The 17,361-nt window shown below is 45.8% G+C and overlaps 1 protein-coding gene across 1 annotated transcript in view; it reads right to left on the bottom strand.

The window, feature by feature from the left end:
* SCMH1 (Scm polycomb group protein homolog 1) overlaps positions 1 to 7,167 on the bottom strand; it is a 55,325-nt gene extending 48,158 nt beyond the window's left edge. The window contains exons 1-3 of the mRNA XM_026863242.1: positions 7,097 to 7,167; positions 5,878 to 5,984; positions 2,509 to 2,593 (exon numbers count right to left, since the gene is read on the bottom strand). Of these exons, the coding sequence (XP_026719043.1) occupies positions 2,509 to 2,533 (25 nt within the window). The 5' untranslated portion in view covers positions 2,534 to 2,593; positions 5,878 to 5,984; positions 7,097 to 7,167. The remainder of the gene's footprint in view (positions 1 to 2,508; positions 2,594 to 5,877; positions 5,985 to 7,096) is intronic.
* Between the last annotated feature and the right edge of the window lie 10,194 nt (positions 7,168 to 17,361).

Raw genomic sequence — 17,361 nt, 5'->3', positions numbered from 1 at the left:
AACAGAAGACCTGACATGAGGTATCTGCATTTGCATCTTAGTCTCTGCCTAGCCCTCACCAACCAGTCTTCTCCCACAATGACAAGCAATAATACACAAAGTAGCAGACTGTGAGAGCGTCATCATTTTAACTTCGTGAAGAGGTGGCAAGGCTCAAGAGGGGCAAACGCTAAAGCCACTAAAACCAGCTCACGTGGATCTTGTATGCTGAGAAGTGGAGCCTGAATCACTCCTTGTTTATCAACTCCAGGTTGCTGCAGTTGACCTCACACAAACAGCCTTGACCCTCTCTGGCAAGGGGGAGAGGACTTCTCCGAAAGTCTGCACAACCGCCCTTTCCATGCACAACACCAGGTTACCACCACGTGTCCCACACAGCTCCTGGGAGAGCACAGCAAAATAGCACCAGCTCTGAAGAGCATTTCAGCTGAGTTGTCTTCGCTCACAACAGCTTTGGGCCTCGGAGTTGCAACATAAATAGCTCCCAAAGCAGCTCTGAAAAGCCACAGAGCAAGAAGTGAGGGATGCCCATCCCTGCCTGTAGCAGGCTCCAGCCCAACGGAGGGATGCCAGCTCAGTGTGCCACGGCAGAGCTCACCCTGAGCGAGCTCCTGCACCCACTGCTGCCCGACCCACACACCCTGGGAGCGCTGCTGCAGCCCCGCTCCTTTATTTTACAAAGCATTTTTAGGGCTATTATGAACAATAATTTGGTAGTGCTCTATGAAACACGCCTTGCCCCCGTGAAAAGCAGTTACTTGTGAAAGAAAGAAAAAAGAAAACAGGAAAAAATTTGAAATCTCCTGACAGGTAACTGAAAGAAGCAGGCCATAAGCTGCTGCTAGAGTGGCCTGGTGGGTCTTAAGATGTCTGAAATTGCTTTTGGACCATTATTTTTACAATCTTTTCTTCCTGACATGTTCTTTTCAATACAATGGATAGGATGGCATATAGGTTTTATCCCTTAAATGAACACGAAGGCCATATGGAGTATGCCCACAGCGTCACTAGACACGGACCAGACAAAGAGCCTCCTTGGAGAGACACAAATGAAAAGGATGGAAGGACACCCTTCTTATAAATGTACTCCCATGAAGGACAGTATTCTGCTATCTCCTTAAGAAAGCAAAAATAAAGGACACAAAGTATTTAAGTCAGAAGCAAAAAAAGCCCCCCAGGGTGGGTAAGACTCCTCTCAGTGCTGCAGGATAGCACTCTAATAGCATCCGTGCACTCAAAGTAGCCTCTTGCCATACTCTGCAGGTGAAGTTACATTTTATTTTTAACCTTTAACATGCAAAAATCCTCATTAAGCAGGCTGAAAAGGCAGCAGAGAGGGAAAGAAACACAAGAATTTCTGCAGGCAAATAAAGAAAAAGGGAAAGTTCAATGCATTATTAAAAAAGCAGGTAAGTAGGACAGAAGCCCACGTGTGCAGGATGCAGGTGTTGCTTCTGCAACCTACGGCACGACATTCACAGCACAGGTCACACAGGCACGCTGGCTGGAGGCACCCTGCTCCACAAGGCAGAGAGCACAAGCTGTGTGCGAGGCTAAATTCAGTCAGCCCTGTCCATGGCCACACTGCTGACTAATCAACCTGCCTCTTTTATTACCAAGCCCTCCAGCAGCCTCACAGCAGGCTCTCCCCATTCCCTGCTTTCCTTCATTTATTTTCACTTCATTAAAGGACATGTAGTGTTAGGAAGAGGATAATGCTTCTGTAAGATGAACCACCAGAGAAGCAAAGGAGACGTTTAAAAAAAATAAAGGGAGGAGAGAAATCGAGCATAGAAATCTCCTGCAATAAACCTTGTGAGCGTGTAGCAGATGTGAACAAAGAACTGCAGAGGATGCTTCATCCTCTACGCTCTCCCTTCCCCCATCCTCCAAAGCACATGTGATGAGATCACTCCAGTCGAACACACATGCATGGCATAACACTAAAGGAAATCAATATTTTGTTAAGCACAAGAAGTCTGAGCAGCTCAGCTGCGGGCAGCCTGTTTGACTTCACCCTTTCTGCTGGGGCAAGCAGGACACAGGTAGCATGCACGTAGCTGCCACTGTGTGTAACGGGACGAGACACTCAGGCGGCGAAAGGTAAGTGTCCGTAACAGATTTCATCTCCACAAGGTAGGCTGGTCTTTGGTTTCACGCCTCATTAGAAGGGGGAGGCTTGTGCCAGCGGAGAAGCAGTTTGCCTCACGCTGGGGGAACGAGCAGATGGTGCGTGCCGCGGGCTCTGCGGAGCACCCTCACTGCCTGACACTGTGCCCCACAAGCTGCAGGGGTGCACCCGGCAAGGGACTCGTCCTCCTCCTGTCTTGGGGGTGGATCAGTGAAGTGTTCTCTGCACGCTGCTGGACAAACAAGCGGCTCTTTGGAGCCTGCAACCGCACATCCCCCCGCTCTCCCATCCCATCGCCAGCCTCCTGATGCCCTTGGCCTTTTGGTCCACACCAGCTCACTACCGGGCCTTTGGCTGTGTCAAGCATCACTGCTCACCTTTTTGAGGGCCTGGTTTCCGCATTATATCACCTGCTGCTGTCCTTATCCTGGGACTGGCTTGCTTTTAGATAACTGAAGATGTCTAGGACAAAAGAAATAAACATGAGAAAATTCCCCATTCTGGAGCACACAGTCATCTGCAACAGTAACTAATCACACAGCAGGAGAAAATAGATGCTCTTTCACCCTGGGTTGCACAGAACATCTCCTACTGAACACAGACAATTCATTTCAACCCCCCTGAAACTACAAGTCTTTCTCCAATATGTGGACAACTTCAAATTTATGGCAGCAGGAGCAGCATAAATAAGGGAGAGGAGCATATGCCAGTCTCTGTGCTAACTCTGCAGCGGGTCCCGCGCGTGTGTGGAAGCGGGGGCTGCTCTTGCTCACTAACAAAGGGAGGCAGAGCTGAAATTTATGAAAGAAAACACATGGAAACATAACATTAACTCTGGCAAAGCAGTACCGCAATCCCCAGCTCGCCACTTGCAATTCAAATTGCTTGCAGCAGTTCTGGGTAATAAGGATGAGAAATTGGACAATGACCCAGGAAATATTTTTGCTATTAGTACTGCAACGAGCATCCAAGTTGCGCTGCCTTTTTTTTTTTTTTTTTTTTTTTTTTTTTTTTTTCCTCCTGGTTGAAGGAAAACTGGCTGGACTGTCCCCAAAAAGAAAAAGCGTTTGCATTCTTGTTATAAGCAAATGTTACTGAAAATCAGAGCTCTTGGGAGATGCGTGCTGGACACACACACACACACACACAGACACCAACGCTCCTGCACAGCCAGGCTCACAGGGCAGTGTCTACTGCATGCACCCAGCCTTGCCAAGCCCTGACAGACAGTATCTAGATGAATGGCTGGGCTGCAAACAAGCCCTTAGGAAAGCAGGTAAAAGCATTTTTTGACACTACACTAACTAATGAAAGATTAATTGTGTCAATATAACTCCATTTTGTTCACAGTGGGGCAGTCAGGCTGGAGGACGTAAGAGGAAGCTGTCTCAGGACTCAACGCTGAGTTTCTGCTTAAAGGGTTATTTACAGATCCAACTTGGCGACAAGTTTTGATTTTGAACACCAGCCTTTTTCCAAACCTAAGAGAAATAGAGTTTAATTTTCTGTCAGAGGACTACAAACTACAGCTTTTATGCGCAATGCTTGTAACACTGAGCAATACTCTGAGACGGCAAATACTAAAGAAATATTAAACATTAAGGGGAAAAAAAAATACCCCTAGTTGTTTTGAGTCCAAATCAAAAGGTACACAGTACTCTCTTACTGCCTCTCTCATAAATAGTGTGTTTGTTTGTGCATACATGTGAAAGGAGTAAAGTTTCTTTTCCTTTCAATAGCAGAAGGTAATCTACATGTGAAAGCTTATTTACCACTTTTAATGCTTCTTTTCATAATTTTCTTCAGCTTTTTATTAAAAGCGAGCAGTCATGGTAGGAAAAGTCCCCAGCCATAAAACCCAGGGTGAAAGATGTTACATAAAGGCACCAGACAAGCATTCACCATCTCTGGCTCTGAACCTCTGCTGTTTGCCCGGCTCCCCTGGACGTGGGACTTCCTGAAGTACCTAAACACTAATCATAAATCTCACGTGTCTGGCATGGTCCTCCTGTGCCACTCAGACAGCTTCAGCTTGACCACTTCAAAGCCCTAGAGCCAGCAGGGATGTGTAAACCTTCCCTGCAGAAGTATTTAGAGGAAGAATATGTGTCCAGGTATGAGATGCTCAGATACAATTTGTGGACAGCTGAGGCCCAGGAGGAGAGGTGAAAGTACTGCACCCTCTGTCATCATGCAGATAGCAGTGGGAGTAACCCTAACTGCTTGTAAAGCACACAGGGCTGCTGGCGGCCCTCACCCACCACTGCAGTGGACTCCAACAAGATCTGATGTTGTGGAAAAGAGTAAGACATTGTAAATGTTGCTCCTATTAAAAAAAATGAAAAGGTTACTCTTCCCCAGAGGAGAAGTCTTAGGCTGCACAGGCATTCCCACTCTGCTGAGAGCCACGTAGGTGCCAGCCTGGGGACAGCACGCTCCAAAACATGCTTCCAAGAAACTGTCCAAATGAGCTGGCCCCAGTGTGACTCCTGCCACCCTTCAATGCCCTGCACTGCAGCTTTGCACTACCCAGCTCCCCTGTACACTCTCACACCACAGGACAGCAACACGTGGTTTCATCCTGCAAATTTGTAACACAAAAATGAAAAAAAGAAAGCAAAATAAATAGCGTGCCTCGGGGCCACTTAATGCCCAAAGAAGATAAATGCTAGAGCCAAACTCCACAATGCCTGGCTTCAGCCTCCCTGTCCCAGCAGCAGCTTGCCCTGAGCAGCCAGATGTGAGCCATCAGCCTCACTACATCCCAGGGACAGGGACTAGTCCCTGTCTGCTCTTCTATAGCCACGGATCCACGGCCCATGTGCCTCAGCCCTCCTGAAACTGGTATAAGGTGGGCTTGGGAACTGGTAACTCCCACTGGCTGTAATTTCATTCTATAGTTGCCCAGAGAAGCTGTAAAATCTCCATCCTTGGAGATACTCCAAGCATCACCAGCTGTCACCCTGAGCAGCCTGATCTAACCTTGAAGTTGAGTCTGGCTTCAAAGCCAGCCCAGCTCTGCGTGTGGGCTGGACCAGACAAGCTCCAGAAGTTCCTTCCAATCTGAAATACCCTATAATTTTATTTCACTGACAACTGGTTTGAAGGCAAGCGGAATCACCCCATAGGCTTAAGCAAGCCTGAAACATCCCAGTGAAGAAGACAGACTTCAGTCTAGAGAGAAGAAAGTGAATGGCAGGACAGGGAGAGACACAGTATGAATGTATGTGGTCTTTACACCATTCAGGGACTGAAGACTAAAAAAGTCTTAAAGTAATAAATAGCAGAAGCTACAGTTTGGTATCCAAAGGGGAAAAATGGGCTATCCACACAGACAGATCTTCCTGAATGACCTTAGGTGCCCCTGATGAGAACCTGTCGGCTGGGTCAATAACGTGAAGGGGACAATCTTCCTTTTGCATCAAATGAAGCATTTGAGATTTGCACAGCCCAGAACATGCTGGGATATGCCATCTCCTGAACCTGACACTTGTACAAAGTGCACACCAGAGCTAAGCTTTCAAAAGCACTATTTCTCATGCGTGTGGATATCAAGATAATCTTGCAAGCATGGACCACAGTTTTACGTGGTGTTGGTTTCCAGAATTTATAACCTGAAAGGGCAGATCAATGTGCAAATTCACTTCAGCAGGATGCTACCTTAAAATCTAAAATGGCCACTGGATTTGCTGACTTTTGTAGCAGATAAAGTGCCTTTCCCATAGTTTCAAACAACTTCCACTCACCGAGATATCAAAAGTGCCAACGGCTCCACTGAACTGTCATGGGCTCTAGTTCCCCATCATTCCTACAAGACAGCAAAGTCAGTACAAATACTGCAGCATATCAAAACCTGAAAGCATAGAAACAAAATGAAAAAGTTTGCATTTAATTGCAGAAAGGCTAGGTTACCAGTTGCATTATTCATGTTCATATTTAATTCATTTAAAACATCCAAATTTAAATTTAAAGACGGCTGCAACAAACATTCCCACTTGCCATAGCAAAGCAGTGCAGAGCTTGACACAATTTAAGTTCAGCTTGCAATGATTACATGGGACTGCAGCTGTTAAACACCTTTGATAGGAGTAAGATCACATCAGCTGAGTTGACACAAACTAGTTCAGCTTTTGTAAAATGAAACTATCACACAAAGAAGGATTTAAAAGACTAGACCTGATTAGTAATAAAAAGGAGAGAGACCACAGGAGAGGCATATAAAATAGTGAATAACATAAAGGGAATGAACTGGGGATTCCAAATTATCCCTTCCACCGTGTAACAGGGCAAACCTATAATACTAAAAAAAGGCAAGTATATACCAGAGAGAAGGAAATTTTGTTTATTGGAAACTAACAGACATGCAACTTCCTCATGGAGGATGTTATCAAGACAAGTAAAAAAGTAACATTAAAAAAGGACAAAGACATTCAAAAGCAAAACAGTGTTTATAACTGTATCCAAGTATGAAATGCACATGCCATTGGCTCTCACAGCTCGGGCAAAAGCTGACCAAAAGGTGGGGTGACCAGCCGAACCCTGCCCACCACATCACCGGGTTAGTTACTGCATTTTAGCAAGGAAAAGCCAAGCACTCGCCCTCCTGCCAGGCTGCCAGCACTGGGTCATGGCTGGAGGCAGGACATCAGCTTGAGATGCAGTTTTGTTAGTGCCTCAGTGACCCCCTGCATTGGTTTACACTGAAATTTACACCTCAGATGTATTTTCCTTTTACTTATTCAAAAAATAAAGGCAGCACAGGGGCAGCCAGGGCTGGGAGGAGCATCCTAGGGCACCCCCAGCTCATAGTGCTGCTCTCCCCGGCAGCCACACCACACCCCCCCAGCACAAACATCACCAAAATGCATCTTAATCTAATTAAATTCTCCCCCCCACTGCTCTCATCAACAGGCTCTTCCAAAAACTCATCCTTATCATCCCTGAGGGAAGAATGATTCAATTTACCTGTGCCAGATTGGAAGGGACCTTCAGGGTTATAGGGTAGCCTGCTCTGCAATATTCTTCCACTAAATGTTGCAACTGCAATGTCAGTAAAACAAAAAGTGAGAAAATGTGGGTGGAAGATACTGTCACATCTATACAGACTTCATAAGATGCATGTAATCTCTTTATCTACAAAGCCTCCGCTTCTTCAGAGTGCATAATTATGAAAAGAGTTAAAGCTGAGGTTCTTAATGTCTCTTCTAGCAATTCTTTATTCCACTAAAGGCACCACTTGCATCTGAATTATTTCCTGGGGTTGTTTGGACTTCCTATTATATGAGGAAGATTATGGTGAACCTTGGGATGGAGGCCAAGTCAGTTCACAGCGCTACCATGTTTGATTGAAAGGGTAAGTGAAGTTTTGTTGACAGCGTGCCAAGCTTCAAACCTCTTCGGACAATGCGGTTGCCAGCAGGCAAGATGTTTTCAGAAAGAAGAGGGAGAAAACTACCAACAGCGAAGCTGAAAAATGGTTTTATTAGGTCGGATACATACCCCACAGATTAGGACTGTGAAAAAAAAACCCAACCAACTGCATATTGCCAGAGGACTGTGAGAATGACGCTTCTTGGAAATCCCGTGGGACAGTGACAAGAGAATGATGGTTTCTCATAATGCAAAATGCCTGCAGTCACTGATTTTTTTTTTTCCCCCCAGAAAAGCATGGGTCTTGAGCACCATGACCAGGCCAGCTATTAAAAATCCCTTCCACATAACCTCTGCTTCAACTGAGTATTCCTTCACAGGTATCTTTCCATCAAACACTATCAATGTTTCCAATAATGAAGAGTTATTCCTTACAAATTCCTGCAGCAGATGTGAGGGCAGCATTCTAAGTTCCTGCTGGCCAGGGGTGATGGTGGTGCTGCCATCCCAGCCTCCCACTGGAGGCTCAGGCTGCACCGGGTCCTGCTTCAGCACCGTTCTGGAAGCCCATACACATGCACCACGGGTTACACAGGAGCATCCAGCTGCATCCTGACCCAGTCACAAAACCAGGCACAGAGACATGATGGGCAGATGTACATAACCACTTCAGCCTGCTCATTTAACATCTTTTTTTTTTTTTCCATTTTAAATATCTATGGTGGACAAAGAAAGGCACTTTCAGCCTACCTGAGAAATCAGAGGACTGCTCGCACATGGTTTGAAACACTTCTTACCTCTTCTGGTTTTCGCACCTGACTTAGCTCCTCAGATTTCTGCCTGACCTGCAGACTCTGTAACTTTTGCTGGTCTAAAATCATGATATTTTTTCCCCCTCAAAATGTACTCTGGTGAGCCAGCTAACTGACCCCTCTTCTGGGTAGAAGCCAATGACCAGCAGACAGCTCCCAGCACCACCCTGAACACCAACTTCCTCAGAGCCAGCCACAACCAACAAGGAGCACTAAAATGAAATGACAAACACAGGCTGACATAGGATCTGAAGGAAACTCTCAAGAGCAAGTACCTGCAAAGCCTAAAGAGATCAGTCAGAATTTATCTTGACCAACAGGTTTATTTCCTTCCACCTCCCTGTTATCGTCCTCCTGGGCAAGACTGGAGTTTTACTTCTCCTTGTCTGTGCAAAGATGTGTTTTGGCAGCTCTGAACAAAAGTTGATGAAGCTACAGCACCTCTGAAAGCACCTCCCCTCCTTACGAGGGTCCTTATGCTCATACCAGGAAATTTTTTTAAGAAACACTGTAACAATGAATGTTGGTATTTCCATCTGGAGTACTGATCCCCTTGTGTGATCTAAAATATCTGATGGCTGCAAACCATTACTCCTCTTTCTACCAGAGGGATTTTGTGTAATTTCCAACATCTCTCTCTCTCTGGAACTAATTTTATCTTTCTACCATGTAAGAAGTGGACTGATAAACTCCAGACTTCATGACTGGCTCCTCAGAAACACATTCTTGTGAAAGATGTTAAGACACTGAGGTGTCTCAAAGATGTGATCATGAGCAACACACTTCCTTAGCCAAGTCTCAAGGGAGAACATATTTTAAGAGAGACAAAACCATGTAAAAACCTTGGATAGACTCATGTCTTTACAACAAAAATATCGACTTTATGACTTCCTTTTGAACACCTTCAGGTTGAAGGGGAGAGGAAATGAGCCAACCTCCTAGCAAATGACAGCTGGATCATCAGACACCGCTGAGTTGAGCTCAAGGGAAAGCCAACAGCTCAGGATGAGGGTGAAAACCAGGGACCACTGGAAGAAATCACTCACCAGTGCAAGGGAGGCTGCAGCAGTTACCACCTCTCATGACTGTGGAGGAAATGAAACAAAACTCTGCAGCATTCCAATAAAGGTTTCCTTCTCTCTCAGAAAAAAACAACCCAGCATGGGCCTTGGCTCAAAATAGAAACATCTTGCCATGTATCACTGTGAGCAGACCTTGCTCTCCATAAAGACTCAAGAGGTTGCAATAAAAAGTACGTTTGGCATGCTCCAGGAACAGGATACCCAGGCTGAGAGAAACGGAGAGAGGAAAGGGCATTAAAACAAAAAAAAAAAAAGCCACATGAGAGAGTCTGGTTTGAGTCTTCTAAGAGGAAGCCCCTTAACATGTTGAATTGTCTCAGTACAGACTTTTCTACTGATAAACTGGGAGTTAAAGCCAGCTTGCTCCATATCTGCCATTTCTGTAGCGATGGGAATGAGCACTCTAGCTCTTTAGAAAGGTGAGGGTTGTCTGTTGTAAGGAATTCATACATTGTCAAAAAATCAGAACAGCTTTTCTTTAAGACCAATGTTGCTTTGCTTCATAAAAATATCCACACAAATAGAAAGAAAACACTGCAAACCTAAAGCCTCCCCATGCAGGGTAACATAGAATGGTTTGGGTTAGAAAGGTCCTTAAAGATCATGTAGTAGCGAGCTCCCAGCCACAGGCAGGGATAAACATCTAGCAGAGGATCCCGTGTTGCTCCTCCCCAAGGCAGTACTGCACTCAAGGCTTGGAGCAAAGACCTGGGCTGCCCCCCATTGCCAGGGAATGGCCCACCTCAGAGACTGGCTGATGTATCATAGGCTTAGGCTAATCATACAAAAACAATCCCTGTCACTACAGTTGGGGTTAAGGAAGCTTCATTATGCTCTAGAATTACTTCAGCGGATCCCATCATCACTGGTCTTGCTGCTGAACTGACTTTCAGGTTTTGCACTGCTGTTGTTTCCCCTTGGGTGAGCAATGGCCATGTACCACATCCCAATGGGAATGAAACCACCACAGCTCACCATAAATATTCTGAAGGAGCTTTGGGAAAAGCAGCAGGTCTCTGTTTCTGGGCATTAAGCAGAGACATTTCTGACCCCTACTATCACCATACCTCCAGTGGAGCTCTCCCAGATGCACTGTAACTGAAACCAACACATATGGCTGGCTTTTTGGGAAGGTGAAGCACCTTTTACATGTAAAAAACTGAGGGACTGATAGACTTACCAAGTGCTGTATGGGAAGAACATGCCAAAGCAATGAATTGAATCTGTGTGCCCTAGGTTGATGTTTCTGCCACTGAACCATCTGCCCTGTAACTATTCAGTGTTGGCAGGACTCACGCAAAGGAATGGCTTGGGCTACAGCAGTGGAAGCTATCTAGAGTGGCCTGGCAGTGTACCCAATGCCCAATGCACAGAGGTCACCTTGATGTAGAGGAGAAAATTTATCATACATGCGTAGTCCTGACCTCAGCATACTCTGACCATACCCTGACACCCTGGTGGCTGGGGGCCAGGCCACAGGCCAGTTTTGCACATAGCCAGGTTTCCTTTCAGAAAGAGCACAGAGATATGGTGCACCCCAACACACCTCTGAGCTGGGCCATGCGTCCCCCACCACCCGAGGACAAGCACACACTGAGAGCAGGGTGCAACGCAAAGCACCGTCTCCTGTGAGGGTGCACCCAGCCTGTGGAGGCTCAACAGGAAAGCCAAACTAATGCAGGCAGTAAAGAAAATTTTGCAGCAACATGGCTATTTTAATCTGTACTGAACCACATGCCAAATCCAAAAGCAGATGGCTTACAGAAGACCTTGAAACGGGATTCTGACCATGAGTGTTACAAAGTCACCCCATACAAAAGCACACAATAGGATGTTTCAAAGTCTTTTAAATCTTTAGTCTTAAATAAGAATTTAAACAGGAGTACATAAAAATAAAAAGTGCATGGTTTCCATATCATCACCAGGCTGTAACAGAGGCACAACCTTCTCTCCCAGCTACATGACAGGCTAATACAGCACCCCCCTCCCACAGTAAATCATGACTGCTTTTCCAACCAGCAGTTACACACACGATGTATGTGGCCACGGAAAGTGCCCCAACATGTAAACTCTTCATAGGTCTCTGTTCAACACCCAGTTCATATATTCTACAAAAACCCCCTCTGTTTAATCAACCTTATACTTATTCCCTGCTGGACTGTATCTTATTAAAAACTAAGTTCTTTCTGGGACGGGAGATATGGGAAGGAAGTATCAGGTGGATAAATATAGACATGATTTTTAATGCTAATAGATGAAATGAATGTAGTTTAAGTCCAGGAAGACAAGATATACCCATGTCCCTAGCAAGGGGAAAACGGGAGGTAACCCAGAAAGAAAGGTCTGACTTCCAGTTGTGTCTCTATTGGAAATGTCACGGCAGACCGTGCAACAATGCTGCAAGCTGGATGTCAGAATTCCTGAAAGAAGACTTTGCATTAACTGTTTCTAGTAACATAAATTTGATAAAGTTTCAGCATAACATTCTCAGGAGAACACAAGCAGGAGAAAGCAGCTTGAGGGGGAATAAATAAACCAAAGGGATGATAATTAAGGGACACAACAGAAATGTAAATGAGGAAAGCCTAGAAAAGAGAGGGGAAGGAGATGACCCGATCCTTTACATTACCCTGTATCTTGCAAGCACTCCAGCAGGAGGGAGGAGGATGCTCCCCAGTGAGAGACACACAGGGCAAGGTGTTTCCACTGAAATGGCAAGAAAGGGAGATGAGAGCTCAGGGAGCAGACAAGAGCAAACCAGCCCTGAAGAAAAGGTAAGGGACAAATCACCACTCTCTAATGAGCTAAAATACTAGAGACGTGGGGAATGGTGATGGTTACATACACCTAGAATTGCATTTTCCTGTCTTCTGTTTTCCTTCTATAGCTGATCCTAAGAATTAAATGGAATGCTTAGCCATAACCCTTGGGAAAACACACAGGATGAAAACTTTCATCCTTCAGCCTCACATGGCATCAAAGCAACCATTAAGCATGTTACTTACAGTGAGTAAGGTACTCTGTTCCCTTAACCAGCACAAAGTACTGACCTTCTCTGGAGTTAGGTACTTCTTAATTTCCCGGGGTCCAGCACCAACACAGTCACATCCTTACTGGTGAGCAACACTGGGGGGGGGGGCTGTGACTCAAGTGACACTCAAGGGTGAATTCTTCATAGATGTGTGCTCAAAACCTTGTCGCTGACATCCATAGAGCCAACCTTCCCAGACCTGCCACATACAACTCTCTCTGCCCTCCTAAACCTGTTTTCTCAGAGAAAACAAGGTATACCTTTAGTAATTATCTCCTTAGAGTGACAAAACTCAGGGTCTCCCCTGCCAAGCAGTACAGCCAGATTCAGAGTCAACCTCCTCCCTCCAACACTCCCAGCAGCTGATTCTCATGCAGAGGACAGATGAGGAAAAAATTCCTACTGATCTGCCCCATCTGCAAAAGAAACAAAACCAAAAAAACCCACTGAACCCCCACAGTACTGAGCAAAGGCACAAAAACGTGGATTTAACCCTGCTAGAGCCAAAGAGGAGTTGGTCTTTGCTGCTCGGAGCATGGAGGCAGAGGTAATCCAGCCCCTGATTGAGGGAAAGAGTGATGTCTGGGAGAGCAAAGGGAGAGGCTGTGCCATTACTTCGGCTGCCCGGTCTCCCCCAGACCAGCAGCAGCCTGCCAAGGCAACAGGGCTGCACGGGAAAAGAGAGCTCACAGAAACTCACTGTACCCCAAGGGGAACAGCATGCCAGGGAAGGAAGCAAACATCTTTGTTTTATTTTCTTGCTCATGTACAGAGATATTAATTCATCTATTTCTTAGGAAAAGGAAATGAAATTGCAGCAGCGCAACATGTCAAGAGACACTAGAAGAGCCAGGCTCACCGAGAATGGGTATTAATTACTGCTTTCTATTTTTATCCTGCGTATAACTCTGGTCTCATCTGTGACTTAAGGAGCTAAAATCCCAGGAGTCAAAATTGTAAATCTACTGAAGTAGGTGAAATATCTTCTACAGGCTGCAAAGTCTGAATACAAAGAAATTCTAACAAGTGACCACCAAAACTTCTGTAAATTTTAGTAAGAAAAAAAAAGAGCAATCTAGCAGCACACAGAAATAGTACCTCAAGAGAATTATTCCCAGAGAGGAGAAAGCACTAGCCAGTTCCTACAAGAAACCCTGAACAGATTGCTTTTAACTATGTAAAGAAAAAGTTGCTAGTCTGTTTTACATTCCTGAAGGGCCAAGAGTTTGGAAAACTAAAAAATATATTGTGAGGCCCTCCCTTGTTGTCTGTACAAGACAATATGAAATCTCTTATTTTGGCAACAACATGTACATATCGTAGACACCAATATAAAAAAAAAAACAAACCATGACCACAAGCAACCGAAAGTCCATCCTGCAGCTATGAAAGTATGTTCAGTGTCTGCCAAATAGCTAATAAAAAAAATGCACTCTTACAGACTGTATCTGCTAGACATTAAACTACCTGCTGGACATTTTGTACAGCTTATAAAGCCATAAAATATCACAAGGCACTTACAGATTTTCCAGCTGACAACAATATGAAATAACTGAACAGACCCAGAACAGACTAAGTCTTCTGGTCAGGCACAGCGGGTAACGCTGAACATACTGCCACATGCACAACTAGAAATTGTGCCAGCAATGCACGAGACGAGAGCAAAGCTCACAGTGATGGAAAACGAGCCAGGATAACAAAGCTATCCCTCAGCCTCACTGTATGCTGGAACAACAGCCGGACTGCCCAGATTTACGGCGCAGGTGCTTGGATAATGCCCAGATGGAATCAGCTCCTCCTGCCCTGTCTGGGGCACAGGCAACTCACCATCAAGCAAGCCACTACCTCCTGCTCGGCTGGGAGGTGTGTGGTATTGTACAGCCACCCAAACCCCACCATTTTGGGACTGTGGAAATGACAACATAGACTTCACCTTCGGAAACATGTGACAAGCCAGGAGGACGGGCCATATGCCACGGTTTATCTACCTTGTGGTAAGAGCCAAGGGCTCCAGGCGAGCAGGAGGTGGTAGCCTCACTGGTTAGAGCTGATACCTGTTGCCAATCAGTCACCAATATCTTTTGGATGATGTCATGTCAGCTGTACATAACATGAGGTATGGCAAATATTTTGCTACAGAAAAAACCCCACATTCCACTGAGTAATCAGCACACAAGGACAGAAATATTAACAGCACCAAAACCTGAAAGATGCAAACTTCTACCACATAGGGAACAACGTGCAAACCACACATTACACTGTTACTGAACTAGTAAGAACTACTAACGCAGATGCAAATTAACAACAATCCTAACATTTGGTGGCTGATAGCACATCACTACAGCAGCAGTTTTCAATCTTCCAGACAATACTCTAATGGAGACTCCCACCTGAAAACATGTTTTAATGATGCTGCACTACCTCAAGTGTTAATTTCTTTGAGTCCGACTACCAGCTCAGGTCATGAGTGTCTCCACAGCCTTTCTGCAGGCAGGCACAAGCTCACCAGACACCAGAAACCCTGAGTTGGAACTGTGCAATTCCAATGGGTACACAGCAGCCCAGCCCAAAGGGCTGGCTGCCTCACTATGGGCTTGCTACAGCAAAAAGCAGGGAGTATCACCTTCCACCTGAGAGGTACCTCTCACCAGTCCTGCAGGTCTGCAGAGCTGGTGTATGCACACACAGAAGGTCATTTCTTATCAGACTGTAGAGGCATCCAGACACAAGAAGCATTCAAGACAACTGCCTGACAACACAAACATGCGATAGTGAAAAGTTTCACCAAGGACTTCTGCAGAAGCAAAATAGAAATAAAATTATGAGGTTTAATAAATGAGACTAAAAACTACAGTGGCAATGACTTCCAGGAGCTGGGCAGACAAGAGGGCAGAGGCACTTTAAAGGCACCGTGCACATTTGTTGCTGCAGTCTCTACTTGTGGGGCTGCAGGAACAGTCACATGCTGCCAGTACAAAATCACAATCCAGGAAAACATACGAACCCCAGAGATAACAATTAGCAGATACTAGTGGCTAAAAAATACAGTAAGGAAGTAGGTAACTGTGTCACAGAAATCTTCACGTAACACAGAGAGCTTCAATACTGTTACTGCTTTATGGTTGGGAGTCCCATCCCGGCTTTGTGAGGCAGTAACTCTCATCCCAGAAAGAATATGAGAGTGTACAGCCTGTATCAGCTGCAGATCTCTCCCTAAAACATAACAATTTTATCAATGATTGAAATGAAGAAATATTATGATAAGTTCTTGAAGTTATTAGGAAGACTTATCGTAGCATGCAAAGGGTTCCTTGGAAATGAGCTGCAGATCATGAAGTTCCACAGCAAATGCGCATTTCATACCATATCCAACCACAGGCAAAGGAGACAAAATCCCACCCCGTGACAGAGAAAAATATTCTGTTCCTTCCTACTCAGCAACAGCTTTATCAGCAGTGTCTCTATACAATGTTTTGAAGCAATGGAACTTTTAATGTCACCTTGCTGATTTTTATAAAATACATCACTAACCAAAAACTCTGTAAGATGTTCAAGACGTGAACTTTGCCATAGAAGTATGAGACAACTGGGGAATTCATGATATACAATTTTAATAAAACACACATCACCCCAAGCACCACATTTTCACTGACATCAGCACAGATCAAGGACTGTTAGTTACGGCCAGTACAACATGAGGAGTCAGGACTAGGGCTTCCTGGCTGCCACACACGTGTAATTAAATACATGGCAGTGCTCTAGAGCCAGCAGACGCTCTCTGAACACGGGAAGATCAAACTCTACACAAATGATTGCTTTTACATTTACAGAATTTTCCTTCTCTTTGGTAGCCTGCCAGAGAGAAGGTGAAATGTCAAAATGACAGGGTTAAAGTACAGCAATATCGGCCCGAAATCAAGCAAAGCTCCTTAATCATCCAAATAGTCAGGCACTGGAGTAGATTGCTGAGGAAAGTCTGAATCACCATTATTGGAAATCTTTAGACAAATCTCTAGGAAACACTGTGTGTAGGTAAATTCTTCAAGGTCACTTCTAGAAACACTGAAACAACCCAGACTTCCTTCATAAGCATGTGTCTGATCACACAGCCACTGCAGTATTTTAATGGACTGTAGCATCTTTTTTTTTTTTTAAATTTGCCAGAACTAGAGAAAAAAAAAAAGGCAAACAAACTCAGCATAGAGAGTGGCAGCCTCCAGGCTGCGGGAACATTTGCTCAACTTATTTTTAGAAAGTGGAATTGGTGCAACTTCCTCCTTGGTCCAAATCAGACTTCATCAGCTCTTCTGAGCGCTCACTGCGCCTTCACTTAAACAACGCTCCGTGTGCGCAGAGCAGAAATTTCTCCGACCTCACATGTGCCCCTCGGGCTCTCTGGCTCTTGGCGAAAAAGGGAAGCAGGGAGGCAAGAGCCTCTCTGTAGCAGCGACAGCAGGGAGGGGAGCGCCTGCCAGGGGATGCCCGAACACGCTGCAGAGCCCACCCAGCGCCTTCAACCCGAGCTCGGGGAGCCGACCTCACCCCAGCATCATCGCCCTCACCTCTGCAGGCTGCCCGGTTTCAGGGACATAAAGCAGCACGGCACGGGTGGCGTTTCGTGCCGCTGGGAGCCAGAGCCAAGCCCAGGCTCTTGCCTCGGAGAAGCGCTGCTCGTCCCCCCGTGCCCCCACACATGGATGCAGCCCAGCCCGGCTTCCCAAGGGCTCCGCTGGCTGGCAGGGGGCCGCGGGGGGCCGGGGAGGGCAGGCAGCCTCTGGCAAGCGGCCCAGGGAGGCTCTCCGACCACCAACAGCCAGGAGGTAGCGGAGAGGGAACACAAGGCACCCCCCAGCTTGCTGGAGATGCAGCTGGATGTGTGTCCCACCAGCAAACGCAGGCAGAGAGGGCTCAGCGTGGAGGCAGGGAAGGGAAAGC

Source organism: Athene cunicularia, assembly GCF_003259725.1.
Source record: "Athene cunicularia isolate RWA chromosome 23 unlocalized genomic scaffold, athCun1 chr23_part1, whole genome shotgun sequence".
In the NCBI taxonomy this organism is placed as follows: Eukaryota; Metazoa; Chordata; class Aves; order Strigiformes; family Strigidae; genus Athene; species Athene cunicularia.
The sequence above is the reverse complement of the archived record's forward strand: the minus strand, read 5'-3'. Positions and strand labels throughout refer to the sequence as shown.